Source organism: Myodes glareolus, chromosome 11 (assembly GCF_982192425.1).
Source record: "Myodes glareolus chromosome 11, mMyoGla1.1, whole genome shotgun sequence".
In the NCBI taxonomy this organism is placed as follows: Eukaryota; Metazoa; Chordata; class Mammalia; order Rodentia; family Cricetidae; genus Myodes; species Myodes glareolus.
In genome coordinates this window covers 38,822,114-38,847,467 of record NC_142036.1, presented here as the reverse complement: position 1 = coordinate 38,847,467, position 25,354 = coordinate 38,822,114, and the positions used below count along the sequence as shown (strand labels likewise).

General features: G+C 43.8%; 1 protein-coding gene across 3 annotated transcripts in view; it reads right to left on the bottom strand.

Moving 5' to 3' along the window:
* Positions 1-25,354, bottom strand: part of Pomt2 (protein O-mannosyltransferase 2) — a 45,091-nt gene that overhangs the window by 17,357 nt on the left and 2,380 nt on the right. For all 3 annotated transcript variants that reach the window (XM_048449292.3, XM_085697346.2, XM_048449293.3), the window contains exons 2-11: positions 20,882-20,966; positions 19,306-19,410; positions 17,654-17,762; positions 15,299-15,407; positions 13,180-13,339; positions 11,837-11,943; positions 11,117-11,199; positions 9,462-9,571; positions 4,796-4,862; positions 2,856-2,925 (exon numbers count right to left, since the gene is read on the bottom strand). In XM_048449292.3, the coding sequence (XP_048305249.3) occupies positions 2,856-2,925; positions 4,796-4,862; positions 9,462-9,571; positions 11,117-11,199; positions 11,837-11,943; positions 13,180-13,339; positions 15,299-15,407; positions 17,654-17,762; positions 19,306-19,410; positions 20,882-20,966 (1,005 nt within the window). The remainder of the gene's footprint in view (positions 1-2,855; positions 2,926-4,795; positions 4,863-9,461; positions 9,572-11,116; positions 11,200-11,836; positions 11,944-13,179; positions 13,340-15,298; positions 15,408-17,653; positions 17,763-19,305; positions 19,411-20,881; positions 20,967-25,354) is intronic.

Below are 25,354 nucleotides of genomic sequence, written 5' to 3'. Positions count from 1 at the left end.
CAGTATATAAATCTTTTGAGGCTGTTTCTGCTAATGACTGCTTTGGTCTTTTTTTGGCCATTGTGCTTTTTCCCTGAATAATCTATCTTTGTGCATTATTAACTGTTGTTGAAAAACTATAGGAACAGATTCCAGTGTCTTTCCAAAAGCAGGGTTACCTCTTGCTTTTAGCAGGCACATAGGAGATATTACCAGTTTATGCTCATGTTTATCTAAATCATGGCTGAAAGATGCTGAGCCCACCTAAGTGACACGAATGTGAGCTTCAGGCCCAGGAGTGGATTAGTTGGAGGTTACTTCTTGGGAAGCGCCAACAATCTACTCCTACAAAGTCATTTTTCCTAAAGTACAGTGAGTAAGGCAGATATACACTTAACTTAAATATTCTGGGTTCCAAGTCTTGGGGAAGGGTCACTTAGTACTAAATTGTCACTTTAGAGGAGCCGAAAACTTTTGACTTGAAAACTCCTTTTAGGCCAGTGAGGTGACTCATTCGTAATGGTACCTGCTGTCAAGCCTGAGAACCTAAGGTTAATGCCTGGGGCCCTCTCACATGGTGGAAGGAGAGAACCAACTCCTGCAAGTTGTCCTCTGACCTCCCATCACACTGGGGCTCATGTACACACTCACAAAACAAAAATAAATTTAAAAAAATTTTTCAAAGAAACTTCTCTCAATAGGTAGTCAAAACAAAACACCAAAACTTAAGGTCTGATGATGGTAGCACATGCCTTTAATCGCAGAACTTGGGAAGCCGAGGCAGGCAGATCTCTGAGTTCTCTGAGTTTGAGGCCAGTCTGGTCTACAGATTGAGTTCAGGGCTATACAGAGAAACCCTGTCTCAAAAACAAAACAAAACAAAACAAAACAAAACAAAACAAAAAACAAAACCAAAAACAAAACAACAAAACCCCCAAAACAAACAGAAAACCCCAGAAGAAACTTGAACTATTAAAATTGGCTTGCATCTCTGTTTAAATTGTTCAAAGTTTAACTCCATTAGGTTAAGACTAACAGAGATTTAAGGATGACAGTGTATTTGGAATGCATAAGCCTAGGGTGTACATAAGTAATTAAAATCTTCTATTCAAAGTTGGCTGCTCTTTGTTCAGGAGTCAGAGCCAGACAAATGCTAGTAAAGAGCGTTTCCTTCTTTAGTCTCTAGATGTGAGGAGTGATCTCTCACTGGCAAGGCATATTGTTTCTACAACAGGATGAGGGAAAATGTGGCCTCAGTGCTTCACTTTTCTCTGAATTCCTTCTTTCTCTTGGATTTTGGTCTAAATAACTCTAATATTCTAAAAGCTGTTTCATGCTTTTAAGCAGTTTTTGAGTCAGACTGGTGTTTCCATTCAATCCAATGAACACACAGTAAGACAGACCAGTGTGTCAGTCTCAGAGACAGATGTTTACATTCCCTAAAAGTATCTACCCAAACTATCCTTTCCTGGAGGCAGGTGAGAGCTAAAGTTAGGTTTTAAGAATAAATTATTGTGCTTTAAAGAGAACTATAAAACAAAAATACCTCTAATACTATAGAGATGAATACTTTGCACTGGTATGGATCTTGGTTTATTGATACAAATTTAAGGTCAATTTTGTTATATGTATATTTCTGCTCTTGATTAAGGTATTGTGTTTGTGCAGATCATTTAAAAAATGTAATGTATAGTTAAGAAATACAGGTTAATAGTTAATCATCTATAATAATCAAGCTTGTAGTCATGTTTGTTAGGTTTTCTAGATGTATAGAGATATATTTCAGATGAAAAGTTATTCTTCAAAAGTTAAAGCCTTCCTTTCCAATTAGACAGAAAAGGGGAGGTGATGTGGGATTCCCCACTGTATGCTATGAATGCCATTGGTTAAGAAAGAAGCTGGTTTTGTCAATGGCTTAATAGAATATAGCCAGACTGGAAGATATGTGTGTGTGTGTATATATATATATATATATATATATATATATATATATATACACACACACACACACAAAGAGAGAGAGAGAGAGAGAGAGAGAGAGAGAGAGAGAGAGAGAGAGAGAGAATGAGTAGGCAGAGTCAGAGAAACGCCATGTAGCTGCTGGAGGAGAAAGACGCAAGCTGCCAGTCAAAACCGGTAAACCATAAGCCTCGTGGTAAAATATAAAATAATAGAAATGGGTTAATTTAAGATAAGAGCTAGCTAGCAATATGCTTAAGCTATTGGCCAAACTGTGTTGTAATTAATATGGTTTCTGTGTAATTATTTGGGTCTGGGCTGCTGGGAAAAGAACAAGCAGCCTCCGCCAACACTCTAACCTGTGAGCCCTACTTTCCCAAAGACAGATAACTTCCTGGAATGCTGGGGCCTGTTGTTTATGTAAGACAACAATCCACATGTTTTCACTTCTGCAAACAAGGTTGGTTGCCTCAACTGCACAGGATGTGCTTGATCACACATAGGTGGGAGGTACATAGGTAGGAGGTACCTGGGCAGGAATTACGTCAGGATGTAAGCTTGCCCTGACTTGGACAAACATGGGTTTTTTACCTTTGTAAGCACCAGACTAATATAATTCATGGCCATTCTCTGGAAATCCCAGGTATGGAACTGGCCACTGTCCACCATCCTGGCCAGTATTTAATAAAACTTGCTTTCAAATGGCTCAAAAATTGTAGCTAGTGATCTTATTCTCACCCAACTGAATTGACCAGAGAAGGGACACTGAAAGGCATTCTTTAAGGTCATGTCTTCTCAAAGCCAAAATCAGCAAGCAAAGGTTAACTCACTATACACCCTTATACCATGCATGGATTTCTTACCCCACACAGCCTACTGCCCTACCATTCAATTTCAACAGTAGCAGGCTCACTTACTCTTTGTGTTCTAGTCGAACGATGTCTCCATGTCTGACAAACTCCACTGGGAATGAAGGATCTAGGGGATCTGCCAAAAAGAAACAGATGTGGATATCGAGTGCGTCACTCACATTCTAAACTAGAGACAGCTGAAGGCCTGTGGGAATGGTTACCGTGCCATGTGGTATGTGCTGACAGACTGACAATGTGTTGGGAGACCAAAGCGCTAGGTTCTCCAGTCTCCTCAGAGGATTAGAAAAAGTGTCCCAGAAGTACTGCTTGGAAGACTCTTGAGGAGAAGGGAATTCTGACAAGTGAGCAGCACGATAAAGGGACACATACCAAAGAATCACACAAAGGAGAATCTATGCAGCAAAGATGTGGGAACAAAAGATGGCGTGAGGAGTGGGGCTAGACTGGCCACTATGCAACACGATCTCTGTCTGAATTACTGAGGCCTCCACTGAAACTTCAGGCAGGAGGCTAAAGAATGGAAATGTCCTTAGTGAGTAATACAGTCTTTACAAAATTAAGTCCACGCAATTGCCCAGCTCTTTTCAAAATCAAATTGTATCTCTGCTAAAAAGACTTCCGAAGCACGAGATGAAAAAAATGATAATGAAATGCTGAAAGAAAAGAACTCCTCTCTAGGCTTCTCATGACCTGGAAAGGTAGCTGCATAGAAAAGCAGCAGGCAGCCGTCATAGCAGGACAGAGGCATCCTTGTAAAATCTGTCTCCAACAGTAAGATGCCAGGACTCTATAAACAATCAAGGTCAGAAAAGCTAAATTTGCTAATGCAAATTACTGGCTGTGAGATTCACCTGCACAGACACTCATTGCTTTGCTGACTTATAAACAGGGAAGGAAGTTTTATTTGGTATGGATTAGAGTGAGGGGCCTTTACAGTCAACAAGAACACCAAGATCTTAGCCTACAAAGTTCTCAGAAAACCCTATCTGCTTAGGTGAAATGCAACCATCTTAGCTTGAAACCACAATGGAAACCAGGCAAATTCGAATGACTTAGAGGCACAGCCAGTATCCCTCAAACTTCGCTATAACAGATCACTGTTGTATCAAAAGCACAGTCAATAGAAGTAGCACCACAGACTCACTCAGGGCTAATTTATGTTACTGAGCATGCAAATAAGGCAGCAGGAGAGGAGATAACGCTGTTTGCACAGTTCTAGCCTAAAGCAACAATGTGAAGCAATGGCAAGGAAAAACAAAGGGGGAGTTTAGATGAACAGCTGTCCACTTTTCCAGACTGGAAGCAGCTGGCCTGTGCCAGCTCAGGCAGGTGGTATTTGCTGATCAGGCACAGAAAATACCTGGGGTTCACGATATCACCAGTGAGGACGGACTCAGGTGATAACTGCCATCTTACAGATACAACAGAAAGCTATCCACAGTAACTAGCTGCCTTCCAAGGAAAGGAAGACCCTAAAATACCTCTTGCTTAGTCCTAGAACCAGAAAGTCCAGTTAGTGTGTTTGTGTGTGTGTGTGTGTGTGTGTGTGTGTGTGTACACATGCGCGCGCGCGCGCACACACACACACACACACACACACACACACACACACACACAGACTGGCAGACGCTTGAATTATCAAGTAAATCAACCAGCCCAGAATCAAAAAAGGCACTCTATCATATCAGGACTACAGCTGGGGTATGCAGGATTGGAAGTGAAAGCAACTCCCAGGTCCCCCAGTTAGGGCTACCTCGTAGTCCTTGGGATAAGCTTACATAGCCTCTTCCTGGATGAAATCTGAGCTCTGGCCCTGCTCTCTTTCACTCCCTGCTCATCCTCTATGCTTTCAATGTGTCTGGAACACAACAGGAGTTCAGCAGTGTTCAAAAGGTCAGCAAAGGTGTTGAGGAGCCTAGTGTCATGAGAAAGGTGAGGGGACTCAGCGGACAACAGCACAAGAACCTCAGTCTCTGCCACATTACCTGTGTTTGTGTTATGTTTCTTGATAATCCACAGGTTGTTGTAGTCCTTATGCAAATAGGTGGTAACCTAAGCAGAGGGCAGAAGTGGGGAGGTAACAGTTATGATCAGCACAGCTGGCCAAGCACAATCCCCAGCAAACTGACACCATCTGAACATCTTTCAGGATCCCCAGCCCTAACTCAGGAGGCCACAGTTCCCAATGAAGCTTAGAAGCCACACTTCTGAATGAGATTTTCTCCATTTTTCAGAATTTAAAGGCTCTACCCCTCAAGAACTTTTTAGTTTATCTCTTTCTTTTTGCATTTTGTCAATAAAGTTTCAGCTGCCTTAAGAGAGGACCATTACACTGTGTGTTAACAGTTTCCAGCACCAAAAACAGGAGATTTAGTATATTCAAAAAGTGATTAAGACAAGGTCTTGGGGCTGGAGAGATAGCTTGGGGTTAAGAACTGGCTGTTCTTCCAAAGAATCCCAGTTCAAATCCCAGCACCCACATGGCAGCTCACAATTGTCTGTAACTCCAGTTCCAGGGGATCCAAAACAGTAATGCACATAAAATAAAAAAAAAATCATAAAAAAAAGCAATGGGCTGGGAAGACTCCTCAACTGGTAGGTGCCTGCTACACAAACACCCTTGTGTTTGATCCTCAGCACTCATGTAAGAAAAAGCTAGTATTCTCAGAATCCTATCACTGGGGAAGTAGACAATATCTGGGCCTCGCTGGTCAGCCAGTGTAACTAAACCTGTGAGCCCAGGATCAGTGAGAGAGACTTTCTCAAAAACTAAGGTGGAAAGTGACTATGGAAGGCACCTGACCTCTGGCCTCCACATGCACATGCACACCTGCGTACCCACATGCACGCACACTTACAGAAAAAGCTATTATTTTTTCTTACTATGTGAATAAATAACACTAAAATGCTTCATAAATATCTTATCCTAGAGTTTTAATCCATAGCCATAATCTGTCTATAATGCAGTGATACGTCTAATAGTAAAAACCTGAACACAGTATGAACATCTATTAGTTAAAGCCAAACAGTGTTAGCACACACCTTTAATCCGCACTCAGGAGGCAGAGGCAGGAGGATCTTTCAATTTGAGGCCAACCTTGTCTACAGAGTGGGTTCCAGGATAGTCAAGGCCTCTCAGAGAAACCCTATCTTGATATTGTATACACACAATAGAATATTATACACCAGTAAAAATACTGCAGAGCATTTTTTTAGAGCAGCATGCAAAAAGGTTCATGAAATTCTCCCACTCATAGTGGCTACCATGAGTCCCCAGGCACTATTATGAGCACCAGACAAGTCCTGCCCTGCTCAGTCACTACCACAGTTCTGTATGTAGGTGCGATTCCCCCAACAGTAGAAAAACACAGGCTAGGTCATTTGCTCAAGATGACACAGCTTATAGTTTGGGAAGCAAGGAGAGGAGATACTAAAAATATACACCTTTGCTAGACATGTAAACACATACCAAAATAACAGGAATACACAAATTTCTTCTGAGTTTTCATAACTTCAATTGGCCATCTGACTAATTTACTTGCAAAAAAAAAAGTTGGAACTAGCACTTATGGGAAAAATCACTCTGCATGTACTACAGCTGTATTTGAGCTATTTGAGAGGTTTTCTTTGTTTCTCAGAAAAAAAAAAAAAACAACCCAATGATATTAAGAATATATAAAGGACTAAAACATAGCTGGGCAGTGGTGGTGCACCCCTTTAATTCCAGCACTAGAGAGGCAGAGGCAGGCGGATCTCTGTGAGTTCAAGGCTAGCCTGGTCTACAAGAGCTAGTTATAGGACAGGTTCCAAAGCTACAGAGAAATCCTGTCTACAAAAAAACAAAAACAAACAAACAAACAAAAAGACTAAAACACGTTGATTTATACAAATGACGCAAAGCTAGGTCCAATCTATCTACCTGGGACTTGTTTACAGATGTCAGGGTTTGGTAGGTCTTGTGCATGTATGGAGGGAATGGTTTCTGTTTTTAGAAGAGCCATTATCAAAATTCTCCTAGGAAAATTGTTTCTTTATCATAAGTGTAGCCCCTGGCTCACTCCCACAGAAGCCTTTGTTTCCACAGTGGAGTTTTTAAACGGGACTCCTAGGAACTCAAGTACCTAATAATAGTAGAATACTACTTTTCAAAATATTTGAAAAATGCACATCTTCAGAGACTACAGGTAGCTTTGGTTTCTTTTTTTTATATACTTTTCTAAACTTCCCAATTTTATCTTATAGATGTTAATCATCTGAAAACATTTTGAAACTGAGACCTAGAGACATCACTAAGCATCAGGACAGAGTGTGAATGGAAGGCATTTAGTAGAATCACTTCACACCTCAGTTTACAGCAGAGGAGACAGCCTGAGTGTCAAGCCTGACATGTGGTCCCTTGACCCAATACGCTGTCCACACAGCACCGCCATCAGCCTCACACCTGCAGCCATGGGCTACAGACACACAGTGCCAGCTGAGCAGCGTCTTCCAGAACTTGACCTTCCTCTCCTTTTACAGCGTGGCCGCAGATCTGCCACTTCACTATCCTCTACATGACAGCTGCAGCAAGGCATCCTCATGGAATGGCCACTGTGGCTTTCTGTCCTGGCTTTCCATTAACATGAGCTAAAGAATTTAAACCAAAGTGAAAGCGAACAATCCTTGAGACCCACCCTGGATCCATTAAATCAGAATCTCGGAAGAAGAGTCTACAAGTCAAACTTTTAAAGCTCAGCTAACTCTAAAGTGCAGCCAAGACTGAAAAACACTGGGCCGGAGATAAGCGATAACCAAACATGAGAAAGCAACTCTGCAAATCCAATACCCAGGGCCAGCTTTCCAGCAGGACTAAAAAGAAATGTTGCTAATATGTTCGAAGAAATAAAATTTGGCAAAATGAAGCTCTCAGCCATTCTTTGGAGAAGCCTCACTTGGGAGCATCTTAGATGAACAGCCTGGCCCACAGCTTCCCCCTCCCTAACTCCACTCTCACCTGCACATCACTGCATCTGAGACATCTGACCTTTTCTCTGCACCAAAACCAGCGTGTCACAGGCCTACTGAACTGATGCCATCCCCTTTCAGAGACCTCACTCTCACTCCTCCATGTCTTCTCCAACCTCCCCACTCACTCCTTCACGCTCAATCTCTTTTAGTTCCACTCTGAGCAGCCTTGAACACCAGCTTAAATGTAGGCTCCCCTCACTGGCCCTTCCTCCCTGCAGTCTTCCTGGGCAATATAAGGCACCCACTTTGTGCTAACACCTACATGTTATACTCAGATCTCTCTTCTGAGACAAGTCCCAAACCTAACACACAAGAAAAGTTCTGCTCCCAGCTTCAAGGCCATTCCTCCCCATCGGATCATGATTAAATAACATTACACATAAACTTTGCCATCTTGACTATAGAGCCACACATGGTTCTTCCTAACCTCCAGTCCATTACCAGGCCCTCCAGTGACACCTGGGAGGTGTTTCCTGACTCAGTTCCAGCACTGTCCCTGCCTCCTAACTGGTTCTTTGTAATCCATCCCATTCCTATCAGTGTTACTTTATAAACTTCCATCTAATCAGATCTCATCACTACATCACTTTCCTGCCTCCTTAGAACAGAGTCTGGGTCCACCAACCTCTTCACTCCCCTGTTCTCCCTTCTCAGGCACCTTCCACCACAGCACAGCTACTCCCTGTAAGAGGAGAGAGCCACTTGTTGGTTCCCGACCGCCCAGCTAGCTTAGGCCCAAAATAATCACACAGAAACTGTATTAATTAAATCATTGCTTGGTCCATTAGCTCTAGAGTCTTATTGGCTAACTCTTATATTAATTCAACCCATTTCTGTTAATCTGTGTATCGCCCCATGGCGGTGGCTTACCAGCAATGTTTCAGCACATCTATCTCTGGTGGCAGCTCCATAACTTCTCTCTGTCGCCACCTTCTTTCTCCCAGCATTCAGTCTAGCTTTCCCTGCCTACCTAAGTTCTGCCTTGTTATAGGTCCAAATCAGTTTCTTTATTCATTAACAGTAATCCCAGCACACAGAGGGGACTCCCACAGCCACTCCCTAACATGAACATCTTCCATAGGTGCCCTTTACAGATGTTATCTCATTCTATCTTCTGAACAACCCTACAATAGAGAGGAACATTATTTATTTCCCCCTATGATCAGGAGATTAAGCCACAGAATGATTAAGACATTTGTACAAAGTCAAACCTATATGGATCTAAACCCAAGGAATCCAGTCTAGTTCCTAGGTCTGTAGTCATAACTATTATCTTTCCTCATCACCCTGGACTGTGCTAGGCACGTAAGACTTCCAGGATCAGGCAAAAGGATGGGAGCAGCAAACTCTCATGATGCCTTATAAATTGGGTTCCCCAGAGGCAGGCAGAATGCCAAGAAAGTCTCTGATAAAGGGGGGAGGGGAACCAATTGGGGCAGAGGGGGATCATAAGATGGACAGAGAGGAACCTCTGAGCTGAAACCTAAAGAAGCAAGGTTAGCCAAAGAAAGGAATAGAAGGAGAAAGGAGAATGTTTCAATCAGGAGAAAATAGGTGAATTAAGGATGCCAAGCAAGAAAGTGAATGGCAGGTTCAGTCACAAGCTCAGTGTGGCTGCAACCAAGGTCACAAAAGCTTACCCACCTGCTGCTGGCGTGCACCAATGCCCTCAGGGTAGAGGTGCCTATGGGAATGTAGGTAGCCAATGGCCATCCGGAGATTCTTCACAGTGATTACAGAGCCGTATGCCAGGTCTAGAGGAAAAGAGGCATCAGACAGATGACAGGCCGCCCCTGTCTTGAAGGTAGGTGGGTGGTGGCTGCACGCCACAAGTCTTGCAAATCCTCTGAGCGATCATGGGGCCCAGGCTTGCCTAAAGCTGGAGCTCCTGTTGCCTTCTCATGTCAATGAAAGCAACTCAAGAGGGAGCTCCCTACATTCCCAGCACTGACTGCCTTGCTTCAGACTCCACACTCCCTCACAGGCTGCTCCTCCGCAGTTCTTCTCATTCCTTCCTCTTGCACTCTCTAGTAACCTGTTTCTTTCCTCTTTCCAGTTCTCATGCAGTTGCTACCATAGCATCAATTACCTTACCTCTGAACAAATTTTAGTCCAAAGCTCCCTCTCTAAGGACTACCTCCACATTAGTCCCTCCAAACCAGTGCTTTCTTTTGCTTTCCTAGCTCTCATTCCCTTCCCAGTCTGTGGAGCCCACTGTGTTCCTGTTACTAGATGTACTCAAAGAGCAAAATGGCATTCCTGCACTCCGGACCTCAGAGACACCTTTTTCTCCCTTGCCTGGTCCCTCTTGGATATGCTCTTGGATATCTGTCCCTGATTCTTAGAGATCCTCAGGTACAGCCTGGCAAATGACTTCCTAATAGATGTTCCCACCTTCCTGGACACCGCATACTTCCTTCCAGCTGTGCTAACTCTACAAGGCACTGCACTCCTAGCTGCCTGCCTGCTCAGAAACCTCCATGCAGTCTCCAACAGCTTACTCCAGCATCTCAAACCCTTATCATCTAGGTCCCAACTCTTTTCTAACCTAAAATTCCAGACTCTGAACATAACCTGTACCTTCAGTTTTCCCCTGCCCTTGGCTTTGATCACGCCATCCCTTCTTGCCTAATATGACCCTTGCTCTTTCCACTCATCCTTGCAGGCCCAACTTGAAGGCAAATCTTTGTATGCATGTATATGGGATCCCCTTGAACTTCCTCCTAGCACTGACTTGGCATGTGCTTCAATCCCCAGTACTGTATTCCACCCTCATTTTTCTTTCTTTCATTTTATATTATTACAATTATTTATTGTTATTATTATTTTGAGACAGGGTCTATGTAGACCAGGCTGGCCTCGAACTCACAGAGCTCTGCCTGCCTCTGTCACTACGCCTGGTTCTGCATTTCCCTTTTCTGTACTTAACACACGAATGGCGGTCCTTCACATCAGACTACCCCTGGAGGGAGAATACCTGCTAATTACTACCTGTGAATAAGCATATGCATAAGACTATCAGAACGCTATGACAGCCTACAACTGTCCCTAGAGGCCTTTCTCTATGACCAGATTTTCTTGAAATGGCCTTACAGAGAAAGCTTTGAAAGGCACAAAGGAGAGGATATTTTGAGTACTATAGTAACTGGGATTCTTGAGTATTGATACTGTAATATTGGGTTTTCTCCCAGTCTGCTAGATATAGGCCAAAAAAAAAAAAAAAAAAAAAAAAAAAACCCAAGCTTCAGACTTGCTTTTTCCAATTCAACTCCCAGGAAACCTCTGCCTAGCACACTCACATTCAGGGATAGAAGCATTGTGAAGGCTGTTCCCTGAAAGCCGGGCTTGAAAGGCAGAACTGAAGAAGCCATCACCAGGACCACTGTGGGGAAGGGAAAAGCAGAAGAGTCAAGCTGAGAGAATAAAAGCTGTCATTTCCCAGAATTCCTTAGATAAGGGATTTAAAAGGAGATTTGAGAATCTGAATGGCAGGGTGACTTCATGAAATAAACATGGGTGATAGAGTTGGAGGAACTACAGTCCAAACTTCACTTCTGCCACTCACTACCTGGGTGACTTGCGCGATGTCCCTTATATAGCCTTGGTTCTTCATTTATAAATAAATTCTTTAAAAAGCCAAAAGAACTCACCAATAATGACAGCTAAATGAGATTATGCATAATACTAATAAACCCAGTTCTCAGCACTTAGTGGCCACTTGTTCAACGTGATGTTGCTGTTGGTGTCCTGGTTATTAGTACCTCTAGTCCCACTGCAACCCTGGTATCCAGCCTCACTAAAGTGAAAAGCCTCTGATGGAGATAGCTACATTTAGGCTATCAGGGAATTTTCCACCTCCTTCAAGGCTGGGTGCTGGGTGTTCTGAGCCTTGGGATATGCAGAAGAGAGAACATGGGGGCAGGAAAAAATTCCTCTCCTCATCCTAACCTCACATGGTCCACTCATAGGCTTAGGTGCCAGAGAAAGACCAGAAGAGGCTGGAAAGATTCTGACTGTACCTTTTATTCAGCACCATGACATGAACAGCAAAAATGGTCACATAGAGCACCAAAGGCAGCACTATGAGGCACAGGATTCGCGCAGTCAGGTGCTTCCCCACAGTCACCTGCAAACAAAAACCACCACAGATGCTGGCATAAGAAACTCCGTTGTATGTATAATATGGGTCACACTGGAAAGAATAATGGGTGGAAAATCTTAGGCCTTTCTATATTATCCTTCACCACACACACAAACACACACGCACTGCAGGAGGATAACATAGGCCAGTTCTCTGATGCCCTTCTAGGAACTGCAAGCATGACCACTGACAAGGTGAGACTGTTGTTTAACAGTGGCCTCCAGCTCACTGAACTCCTTGAAGTTTCCCAAGGTTCCCTGTACTGACTGTGCCAGGCCCTTATCACATGGCCAACTGTTGCTGGCCTTAACCTCAACTCCCTCACAGTCCTCCCTGGAATACCTAAGCTTTAGGGCCTCCCCTCTGCTGTCAAAGGAAGACTATACTATAATAGGCCTCTCCTCCTCTCCCCCAACCTCCCTCGCCCCTGCAATAGATTCTAGAGGGCAGGGATGATGTAAAAGTCACCAACACATTCCCAATATTCTGCATTTAGTAAATGGATGGTCTCTATGTAATTTCTAAATGAATAAACAGGTTGGAAATTCGGTAGGTGAGTCCTGGAGCTTGCCTAACCAAAGCTGGAGTCATAGACTGTCCCCTTACTACCTCTAATACCTGTAGGTCCATGGGAAAGTTATCTCTCTAGCTTTCAAATTCTTCATTTGTAAAATCAGTGAGTGATTATGACCTGACACATAGGACTTTAATGATGAGATAATGAAAGCAAATCATTCTGTACAGTGCCTGGCACTGAATCAGCTCTTGATTACTAATGTCATAAAGAAAAAAATCCTAACAGTATTTAACTGGCATCCAATTACAGAAGCCCCTGGATCAGGAAAAGAAATTGTGAATTCCAGAAGTTGAATCATTCCACTCATCTGACCTAAGCTCTTATGCCCTTGGTGGGCCTGGCACGAGTCCAATTGGACAGAATCTTCTGGCTGGGCAACTTCAAATAAATAAATGGAGATGGGAAGGAGCAGCAATAAGAGAATTGCAAGGCAGTTACTCCATTCACTCTCTCTACACCACTCCAGCCCCTCAGCCAGGCCCACTCCGATATCCTGATGTCTACAGAGGAAAGGTGTGCCTGTCCAGTCTGGTCACAGGGCACAACACAGGGCACAGGGCACAGGGCACACTCCCTCCCTCCAACCACATCAGACGCAGAAAGCACTATGGAACAAAGATATCCATAAGCACTTGAGTTCTTACCAGTGAAAGACTGAGGTCTCCAAACAGCTGCCAAAGGTCTGAAACAGTGTTCAATCCCACTTGCAGGATGATAAAGAGGCCAACAAATTTGACCCCTAAAGCACCAGCAAGGCTAATACCAGTCAGGCTGAGCCAGAACCACCAGGGGGCAGAGAAAGGCCTGGAAACCAATAAGATACAGTTTGGAAGCTAGAACTAAATCGGAAATCAAGAGCAGCAGTAGGACAGTGTCCTAAGCCTCGAGGCTTCTTAACCCCAGGGAACCAGGGCATGGCTCCAAGGAGGCTGTGCTCTGTGAAGGCCCGCAAACTACAGGCAAGTCAGTGTGAAAGAAAGTAGCATGTTGTTCTGGGGAGGGTCTGTGCTATCCCTGGATAAGCATAGGGCCTCTTACATAGAGACAAGTCAGGTATATATACAAGGAAAAACACAGAAAATTTTCTGGACTCAAGTCAGACTTATTCTTTGTGTCACCTCTGGGCCTGCCAAAGCCAGCATTTATTAACAGTTCATTACATATCAGGCGCCATTCCACATATTGCATGCTATCCGTCTAATCCCATCATACTCTTAAGCGAGAGTTCATTATCCTGTTTACACGTAAGGAAATCAAGGCACAGTGAGGCCAAGCAATGTAGCCAGCAAGTGATGGAAGGCAGTTTAAGCCAGGCAATAAGCTCTAACATTGATGCTCCTTATTGGTTCGCTGTACTGATAGTAACCAGTACACCTCAGCAGATTTTCTGATGATCTGGCACTTCCCCTGCCAGATGAATACTCCTTAAAGGCAACATCTTTGTTACTATGCCTCTCTCTCCTGGTATGATACCTGGCATATGCTACATATTTAAGAATGGGAGATGGGTCTGGAGATATATGGCTCAGTGGTGGAGGCTTGCCAAACATATGAGGCCCTGGGCTCAATCTTTGATACCACTTTTTTTTTTTTTTTTTTTTTTAAGGAAAAAGTCACTGGCTGGGACTATTATATGGGTAAATACACATCATTTTCGAGGACAGCCTAGGATAAACCAGCTCTTTGGAATGCTGAACACGGTATTTTGAATACATAGAAAGGCATACTCTATTCTCTCGGAGGCAGAAGGATCTAGAAAAATAGAATTCTGGAAGACCAAAATCCAGACCAGCTTTAGAACTGACCAGAGTCTGGAAAGATCCTCTTGGCTCGTGTGCAAAATTCATCATTAGGTCAGCATTGGATGCAAGCCTTGAGGCAAGGAGACAGCACCTCTAAGGCAGCAACTGCACTGGTGTTTTGTCCCCTCCAGGATGGAGACTGTGAGGATGAGCTGTCCCAGAGCTCTGTGGACCACACTGGTGCCAAGGGACAGCTCGTGAGTGAGGAGGCTGAGTGAGGAGGCGGCATCAGGACTCCTCCAAAATATCCACCACTCCTCCCCAATTGTACACCAACTGTAAACATCCACAGTACCCACCACTCCTCCCCAGTTGTACACCAACTGTAAACATCCACAGTACCCACAACTCCTCCCTAGTTGTACACCAACTGTAAACATCCACAATACCCAGCACTCCTTCCCAACTGTACACCAACTGTAAACATCCACAATACCCACCACTCCTCCCCAATTGTACACCAACTGTAAACATCCACAATACCCACCACTCCTCCCCAGTTGTACACCAACTGTAAACATCCAAAACCTCCTAACAGTCAACAATTTCTCATCTTGTGAAAAGCAAAACTAAAAGCATTTATTAGAGGAAACTCTTTAAAAATTATTTTTCATGGGGCTGAGAGATGGCTCAGTGGTTAAGAACACTAGCTGCTCTTCCAAAGGTCCTGAGTTCAATTCCCAGCAACCACATGGTGGCTCACAACCACCATGTGTAATAAGATCTGGTGCCCTCTTTTGGCCTGCAGGGATACATGTAGGCAGATGCTGTATACATAATTAATAAATAAACCTTTAAAAAATATTTTCATTATCTAAAAAAACCAAACAAATGGAAAGTATTGCTCCTCTTAAACTAAGCTTGACTGCTAGTCCTGTAAGCACCCACCAGCTCTGCCACAATCAAACTTCTGGACTGCCATGGCTTCTGCCACCCTCCCACCCAAGTCGGTGTTTCTGACCTGTCAGCGCAGGAGTTGTACTTGACCATGCTCAGCATGGCAGCCATGATGAAGAACATCAGGATAGGGTCAAGGAGGATGTACTGGGACAGAGTGAGGCATCCCGTGTCTGAAAAATAGGAGCTTGCTGGTCAAAACGCAGAGTGATAAGAGATCTCTAAAAAGCAAACACTCTAACAGCAGGAAACAGTCCTCTCTGCACTGCAATAAGCACCTGGCAGTCATGACTAGGCGGCCATTGATCACTGCTGGGTTATCAGCAAGGAGGACTCAGCTGGGGCACAGCAGAGCCCAATGATAAGAAGCAGTACCAACGCTACCTGTAGGCCCTCTATCTCAGAGGCTCACGTCATTCACTCAGAGCAGCCCTGAGGCCACTTCCTCATTTCTATCATAAGAAACCCCACAAACGGATGCAGTTGGAAACTATAAATGTATAGAAGAGTTTTATTTCATATGACATCTTTATTGAGGGTTGACTCCCTACATAGGTACCAGACCAACCAAAAAAAAAAAAAAAAAACTTAAGTTATTAACATATTCCTAAACCCCATATTCCTAAACCCCTTCTCATCTCACTCAGGCTAAAAATTTCTCAGGACAGTTCCCAAATTCTGTATGGCCTCCATATCTACCTAAAGTCAACCCCAACATTCTTACTTACTGCCTGTCATAGGATTCCTACACAGGCTGTTCTCCTGCCTTAATAGTCTTCTCTCAAAACTCTGGAGGCCGATCATGTTTCACTCAGGCCTCTGCTAGACACTACCTTCTTGGGGATTATTTACTGCTTACTCTATCTAAAACAGTATCGATCCCTACTAATCTATCCCCACTCTGCTTTATGTCTAACCTGGCACTAATTGCTTAGGATGCTTCACTGAGATGGTTCAGTAGGATGCCACCATACCTAATGACCTGAGTGTGAACCCTGGGATCCACATGGTGGAAGAAGAGGATCAATTCCCATAGTTGTCTTCAGACTCCCATAGGTGTGCCATGACAAGTGTGCATGTGCCTCCCCCATCACATACAAAATAAATAATTTAAATGTTAAAAGAAAAATAACATGCTTTATCACAGACTTAATATGTCCTGGCTTATTTGTCTGTCATTCATAGGGTGTATTCTATGAGGACAGCATCTCATCAATGTATTTTCTGAGGACTCAAAAGGTGGCCGGGTATAGGGTAGGTGCCTAGGAAACAGTTATCAAATAGAAAATGAAAAATGACTGATTATTAATAACTAAAGAAAAATACATACAAGGAAAAAGCCACTGGTTCACAAAAGGGAATCCTATAACCTTGTCCTATATCCATCAAAACATCAGCACATTTGTCTGAACAAGATCCAAACACCCACCTAAATTGTTCCGGACTTCTTTACATGTAAAGCGCCACAAAGTCATTGATTCACTTGAAGAAGAATACAGCTAGTACCAGGACTAACCTCTATAGTTAGTCTCTGTTTATCCAGGTGAGGACCCAGAGAAAATACCTAATACTTCTATTGTAATTTTCTGCTTCACTGCTACTTCTGGGTGTCTGCTTTAGGGACTGAGGAGATGCCTCATCAAAAAAACACTTGTTAGCTGGGTGGTGGTGGTGGTGCACGCCTTTAATCCCAGCACTCTGGCTCCAAAGTTACAGAGAAACCCGATCTTGAAAAACAAAAACAAAATAAAACAAAACAAAATAACACTTGTCATGCAAGCTTGAAGGCTGGAGGTTGGATTCCCAGAACCCACATAAAAGCTGGGCAGGCATGGCACACAGGAGGTAGAGATGGGATCCTCAGGGAAGGGTGGTGAACGAGACTCATTGCAACTGATGAGCTCTGGTTCTGCTCCAGTAGATAAAGTAGAGAGCAACGGAGGAAGACAACTGTCAACTGCATGCCTCAAACACACCCACACAGACACTCACATGTGCAAATATAAACACTCATGAACATCACACACACACACACATGACTCACAGATGTAATTATATACTTAAGTGTTACTAGTAACACTATATTTTACCCAACCCTTAAGTTAATTAAGAATTGGGTCCTATGGTGGAGGTACACACCTTTAAACCCATCACTCAGAAGGCAGAAGCAGGCAGATCTCTGAGATTTCCAGGCCAGCCTGGTCTACAGAGTAAGTACCAGAACATCCATGGCAACACGGAGAAATCCTCTCTCAAAAAAAAAAACCAAAAAATAAATAAATAAATAAATAAATAAATGTATGTATGTATGTGTGTATGTACTGGCTGCACAGACGTGACACTTGGATGTATTGATTTCCAACCACCCACATTGTGTGACAGTCCCATTTCCCAATACACATAGGTCAAGACAACTTACCAAAGGTGAGAAGGGCAGCGGTGAGCAGTGCTGCTGGGAAGGACTTGGACAGATCCAGGACAGTGAGGTAGGCAAAGGGGATCAGCCAGGAACCCAGAAAAGCACAGAACTATGGAAGGAAGACAGAAGCGCTCAAGCAACCAGCTGACTTGGTATATTAATGTCTAAGGTGGAGGACCCTGACAAAAGCATAGTCTAGGTGATCTGAAATCACATGGAGTATGCAAGAGGAGTGTCATAGTGAAAAACCACATGAAGCAGTGGGCATGTGTGCCCGTCAGAACCTTGGCACGAGTACTGGCTTGAAATCAGTGACATTTACAGGAAGAAGCAGGGCTGCCAATCACAGCCAGCTGTCTCCTATCATTTCAATAGGAAAAGCCAGCCTCACAGGCTCAGGCTGAGGAGTACATGAGCTCAAGGCTTACTAACCCAGAAAGTACTTCACCAACATTAGTGTCTAGCATAAAGCTATGGTATAAGTTGAAGCAGACTTTTTTGAGGCATCTTAATATTTCCGAGACTTCTACTGATATTCTTGTAATATTTCCCCTGGTTCTTTGTTTTGAGGATACCAGAAACCACTCAATCTACAGGGTGCATTTTGGTTTGGGAAAAATGACTGCTTGACACTTCAAGAGCTGGAGAAGATGGGGGTTTGATTCTTTTTTTAATCAACAGCCTTCTTACGTCTCCTTAGTCCCACAGACAAGGCCAAGGTAATGGGAAATTCTTCCCTTTGGGCCATCACTTTTGTACACAGGAAGAAAAGTGGCCTGATGGAAAGAGAACAAATGAATGTATTTGTCCTTTCCAATCTCCACAGCAAGTCCATGGGGAGTACTATGTATACTCTGTGCTGTTCAAGAGTCATTAGGAAGAAAATCATTTCTTGAGAGATCTGGGTGGCACAAGCCTTTAATCCCAGCACTTGAGAGGCAAAGAGGCAGGCAGATCTCTATGAATTCGAATTCAGCCTGGTCTACATAGTAAGTTCTAGGATAGTGAGGGCTTCATAGTGAGACCCTGCCTCAAACAAACAACAAAAAACGAAACAAAAGTGTCACTTTAGAGTATGAACTGAGGGGCGGGCACTCCCTGTTTAAATATGGCATGCAGGACTGTACAGATTGCCCAATGATAATCCCCAGGAAGCACACAGTCATCTAATCTAACTTGTGAAGGCAAAGTGCTCTGAGAACTCAGGCTGGAGGCAGCTTCCACGGGTCTCATTATGTTGCTGACAGAGAGCTGAGTGTCTAGGCTCCGCCATGCTCCATTAAGCTGATGCTGGGAATCAGGGTGCCTCTCTGAGAGCGAGATTGCTTTGTGAGGAAGGAAGTAGGAATCTGGAGATGGTGTGAAGAGGCCACAATCTGAAGGAAAGGCTGGCAGAGGAATGCAACCTAAACATGGGCTGACAGCTGCAGTGTGCACAGCTCATAAGCAGCTTCTACGCTATCTGTGGCCTCCCTTTTTCCCTTCCTCCCACACTCACTTCCAGATTTCTACTTCAGGGGGCGGGCTCAATCATTGTCCTCTCCCCACTCCACAAAAGTCCCCTCGTCTACACTTGCTGCTTCCAACTGTAACAGGTCTGAGTGGGTGTGGCCCCGGAGATTAATCAGTCTACATAAAGCAGGAAGCCTTACTCCTCTCATTCCCATGTAGCTGTGGTGCTCGTATCTGTCCCCGGGCTTCTGGAACAAAAAGGTGCCATCATATCCACTCAGGTAGCCAGCAAGACCAATCAGCATCTGAGGAGAGAGGAATGGACGAAAGAGAAAATGTTCAGAGAAAAGATTCCTCTGTCCCGTTCTCTCCAGCTGCATGCATGGCCTTCCGTTTCCCTTGACAACTGGCCATAGAAGTGCCAGTGTGACATTTTGTCCTGCAGCTGCTGCAGAGTAAAAAAATCTTTTGTCTAAAGAGCTTCATGCTTGAAACAAACCCTCTCTTATGCCATGCTAAGTTCTTGGGACTAGAGCAGACTGAACATTTAGGGAGGAAAAGACTCCATAATTTGAAGGGTAGGGCCAGTGAGGGGCTCACACACGCAGTCTGTTTTCTTTCATTTGTTATGAAATGAAACACGACAGCTCTCAGGGAAGTCCTGGGCATTCTCACTCCTGAGAGACTGGCCTTCTACTAAAGAAAAGAGGCTCCAAATCACAATGAAGCGGGAGGAAAATGGCCAAGAGCTACACATAAGGAAGAAAGAGAATGCAAAGACAGAGGCATTTCCCCAGAAAGGGAAGGGGGAGGAAAGGAGATTGAGAGACTGAGAAAGACAGCTCCCTTTCTTCAACACAGAGCTACAATAGCAACTGCTCTACCCAGCTGCTCTGAGCTTCACAGGTCCAGGCACAACTGCTTGTCTCTGCTGCTACAAAGCAGACAGGAAGAGGCAAGGCTTTTCCACCCTTTCCTAGGCTCAGAATTCACTCTAAATTTAGCTACATGGCTTACCTATCTACACACCCTCCCCAGTCCCTAACCTAGGCGCTCATGCTTCCTTGGGTCAAGCTGACGGACTGCTATCCTAATTTTCTGTACCCATGCCATTACCCCAAGGTCCGAAGACCTGAATCTGCAGTTAGGAAGAAAGGCTTTTGTGAATACTAAAACTAACCCACTGGTCTTCTCAGGGGAATCTGTTTTTAAAAGAGTAAAATAAATTTTAATTGGTAGAATTTCTAACTGTAAAATGCTAGGGGAACGGGTTAATATGTTTATTAGGAATCAAGAGAAGAAAAAAGTATAATTTTTATAGATTAAGCTCTTCTAAGTTATATTTCCTTTATGTAGCATATTATATTTCTATTTTCTTTTATAAAATTTTAAAAAAGCGCACATAACATAAAACTAATGATTTTAAAAGTAGTTTTAAATATTTCTACAAGGTTATACAACCATCACTACTACGTCATTCTAGAACATTTCATCATCCTGAGAAGAAACCTACTGTTATCAGAACATTCTTCTTCTCTATGGGTAATAACATTCTGCTTTAAGGATAAACCACATTTGTTTATCCATCCATCAGCTGATGGATGCTCTTCTCCATTTCTGAGCCCAGAGAACCCCTAAAAACACCAAAGATTTTCTATCGAAGTACCTGCTCATGGAATTCTGAAGTCTAAGAACTAAGTACAAAACTAACACTTGGCTCCAATTCTTAGAAGCCATCTGCCCAGATAACAGAGTGTTAATTGCCACACTGCTTACCTTTCCCAGAGGTGGGTGTACATCAAAGAAGAAGGTGCGGTTAATATAGTAACTTCCCATTTTTCCAAAGTGAGTCTCATCCCAACTAAAGGAAAAACATCAAAACTTAATAAACCTTAGTTAAAGTTACAATTAAAACCAAAGGTCATCAGTTTCAAGCATATAATATGTAAGTTGCATTAAAAACAAAACTTTGACATAGTGGTTTGAGGAAAACCTTTTAAACTGGTTATCAAACTAGATCTAGATAATGAGAAAAGTTGACAAATATTTACCCAGCATTTACCATAAATTTAAGTGTAGTCTTCTTCTGTATCTTGAGTTCCTATCAATTTATTTGAAAGCAGCAGTGTTTTCCTGTAACGTGGAAAGGGTTTTGCAAAGCAATTTCTTCACAGTCTGGTAACTTCTCACTCTGAGGCCATTGGCCTCAGAGTGCTACACTGTCAAGCTACTGGTTCCAGAGCCATTAATGCATGAGTGTTGCAGCAGGCCAGGAGCTGTCCACCAACCTGTTGACTCAGTTCTGCCTGACCTATTATAATGACCAGCTGTCTACAGACGCCAAAAGTCCTCACTAAGAGCATTTCTAAACCCCAAGCCTAGCCTCGTTATTTAGTACTCATGTGAATCTAACCCTTGACTTTCCAGCCCAATGTGAAATCCTGTTCTGCCACAGCCATCAGCCTTTCCATGGCCTGCAAGAAGGGTTTACAAGACAGCCACACCATCCAGCAGAGCCTGGCTGCTTAATACTTTCTTCCTGTAGCTGAAGGAAGGGTGGCTTCCCAGTGCCTACGCCTCAGGTCGGCCTCCACAAACAGTCACCACTTCTCACCAACACTCATGCTCTCCCAAACAATGGGCAGCTCTCATGTATAGTTTTAAGTTCACTGCGCCCAGCAGTGGCCTGTGCACTCCTATTAACTATATCCCAGCCCAGCATTACCCTGTACTCAACACAGCCTACCGACTAAAATGAAAACATTCTTGTGAGGAGTTAAATGTGAAATGTCCCCATAGGCTCATGTGTTTGAACAACTGGTGAAGCTGTTTGGCAGATTATGGAAACTCTGGGACATGGGGCAAGGCTGGTAGTTGGCACCTTGAATGCCAGTTTCTGGTTTTGGTTTAGCACTCTGCTCCCTGGCCCCTGCCTCCCACCACTGCAGTCACTCCAGTAACCATGATGGCCTGGATGAACCCTCTGAAATGATGAGCCCCAGTAAACCTCTCTTCCCTGAAGTCACTCCCATCAGCTATTTGGTCATAGCATTGGAAAATTGATACATTGCTAAGATCAGCACTCAGGAGGCTGAGACAGGAGGGTGGCTATAAGCTTTGAGGCCAGTCTGGTCTACACAGCAAGACCTTGTCTCAAAAAGCAAATTCAAACAAACAAATAAAAACCACTGAAGAATCCTTCAGTAAGCTGTGTGCTCTAGGTGAAAAGCCCTAATGACTTGATCCCTCCCTCTCCACCATTATCTTCGGTCACATGTCCCCAAGCACACTGAAGACCATACACACTCATCTATATGAACTATCTATATCTATGCTATAGAACTCCAGGGAAGAAAGGGACCTAAACTCCCAGCTCTTGTGCATAGAGGCCCCTAGCTCCTCCTACCCAGACCCATGGGGGCCGAGTGGAGTAGGAACACAGGGATTACCAAAGGCACTAAGGACTGCAGTAAGTGCAGAGCTAAAAGACAAAGGGCCTCTAAGCCAAAGGGCTCACTGGACAGAGGGAAGAACCCTGGGGAAGGAGTGACGCCAAGTGAGTGAGGAGGTGAGTGGGAAACGGTTTCTATCTCTCTAGTCAGCATTTCCCACACCGCATGAAGTATCAAGTTCTCTGGGTGTTACCAGATATTTAAGCTCACTAGTTCAAGGGGGAAAGAGGCCAAGTTTAATTGATTAAATCTGAGCCAAGCTCTCAGTAGTTAAAGTACCTTGCGGATAGAAATCATGGGACCATTTCAATGTACTGTTGTTGGGTACGCACTGCAAAATGTATACCTTGTGTTGATCTCAAAAAGTACCAAAGGAGATTCTTTTATTCAAGGACTGTTGTGTGCAGAGAGGTAGCCCTGTTCCCTCCTAGTGGTCCAGGAGAAATTAATCCCCAAAAAGGAAAGGGAATTCAGCTTTAAAAACAGAGCTAAGAAGATGGCGAAGAGTTTTGTAAGCAGGAGGACCTGAGCTTGAAATCACAGCAACCATGTAAAAGAAACAGGTGTAGTAGAGTATCCATTATTCTGGAACTGAGTAGGCAGAGGTAAGAGGATGCCTGGAGCCCACTGAGCAGCCAGTTCCAGGTACAGAGAGAGCCCCTCTCTAAAAAATAAGGTGGAGACAAGGGAAGACATTCAATATCAACTTCTATATGCACTAATGCACTACACATACATGCACACACACACACACACGTGTGCACACACATATGCAGGTGCACACTATCCCAGGCATGCACACGCACATTAAGGACTGCTAAAATCCTTTGAAACTAGTCACCAGCCTAACAGTGCCACCTGCCGAGCACAGGTACTAAGTACACTCTTCTAAAAGGCAGTTATTAACCTCTGGCTGAAAGGGTGCCTTAGTCAGAAAAGCCTCAAGGCTCTCTGGCCCTCCATTTCCACTTTGAAATAGGTTATCTTGGAGTTTATAACTAACAAAAGGAGAATTCAACAAGTGGGTGTAGTCAAGAAGACAGTCAACCTGACCCAGGAGGCTGCTCAGTTTTACGTAAAACAGCAGGTGTCCACTTTGGGAGAAACTATTTCCTATTCCACTCTGTGGCATAGCCTCCAGTTCAGTAGCCATGACTCACAGAGCTCCTTTACAGAGCCCAGACCAGGTTCTCTTAGGACCAGGTTACGTAAAAAGCTGATGATAGCCATTTTTATAGTGGCCCAGCCATTTTACCTAAAGACAACTGTGCTCAATAGTTTTATGTTAACTTGATTCTAGCTAAAATCATCTGAGGGGAGGGAACCTCAATTAAGAAAATGCCTCCACAAGATCAGGCAGACTCTAGGCAAGCCTGTAGGACATTTCTTAATTAGTGATTGATGAGACACCCCTGGGCTGGTGGTCCTGGATTCTATAACAAAAGCTGCTGAGCAAATAATGGGAAACAAGTCAGTAAGCAGCACTCCTCCAAGGCCTCTGCATCTGCATCAGGCCCCTGCCTCCAGGTTCTTGCCCTCCTTGAGCTCCCATCTTGACTGCCTTTGATGATGAGCAGTGATATGGAAATGTAAGCCTCTCTTTCCCAGGTTAGTTTGGTCATGGTGCTTCATCACAGCAATAGTAACCCCAACTAAGACAACAACTCTAGCTGCCTGACTGCAATCAGAGCCCAAGAGTCCGCCACACCACTTGGAGGATTATGTGCTGAGAGACTCAATCTCCAGGGAGCTGGAAACTGTCTGCCTATTGACAGAGTAGTCCATCTTACTCATGAAGATACCCATCATACAGGATGTATTCTGATATGACTAGTACACTCTAGGTCCTAATTAAGCCTACACCATCCAGCCTGGGTATTGTACCAGGGTGATAACACATGTAGAATCAGGAACTGACTGAGCACAAAGTTTTAAAGGATCATAGGTCTCTGAAGCAGAAGCCACCATGGCATCTCAGGCTGCTGCCTAATATTTGCTTACATTGTAAAGGTATGTCTCTGCCTAAGGCACCTTCTGATTGATTTAATAAAGAGTTAAATGACCAATAGCTAGGCAGGAAAGAATAGGTGGAACTTCTGGGCAGAGAGAGAGACAGAAATTGGGAAATGTAATCTAGGAGTATAATTTCACCAGCAGACTCAGAGCAAGTCAGGTGTGCCATACTAAGAGATAACTGAACCATGTGGCACAATGTAGACTTTAAAAAAATGGGTTAAGTTATAAGAGCTAGTTGGGGAAAAAGCATAAGGTAAGGCCAAGCTTTCATAAGTAATATTAAATCTCCAGGTCATTGTTTGTGGGATGGCAGTTCAAAGATAGTCTGTCAAAAAAAGCTTTGTAGCAGGCTCCTGCCAAAAGCTGGCCTACTTGCTTTGAGTAGGAAGGAATCTACATTGCCTGGTCCTAAGACACCGTGTCCTTATCAGTACCCAACTGCTGCTCTTACCTTTTCAAGCTACAGAAAGGCTGCCTCAGTGACTGGATAAACCATTGTGGCCCTTACAAGTAATGTCATTTTATCAGCTTTCCAAACCATCTAGTCTGCCAGTGGTACACCTTTTTGTCAAAATGGTCATCTAACAACAGTCAAACCAGGCTCCCAGCATGCGCAAACAACTGATACTATCAAGCATTGGACAGTTTCCTCAGAAACCAACTAAAAGGGTTCTGACTCTGCCCCCATCACCTCCTCCTGGCCTACAGACTTGAGAAAACAGTCTGGTCCTTATGTATTCATTCCCACAAAAAGTCCTCTCCTCTTGACTTCCAACTGTGT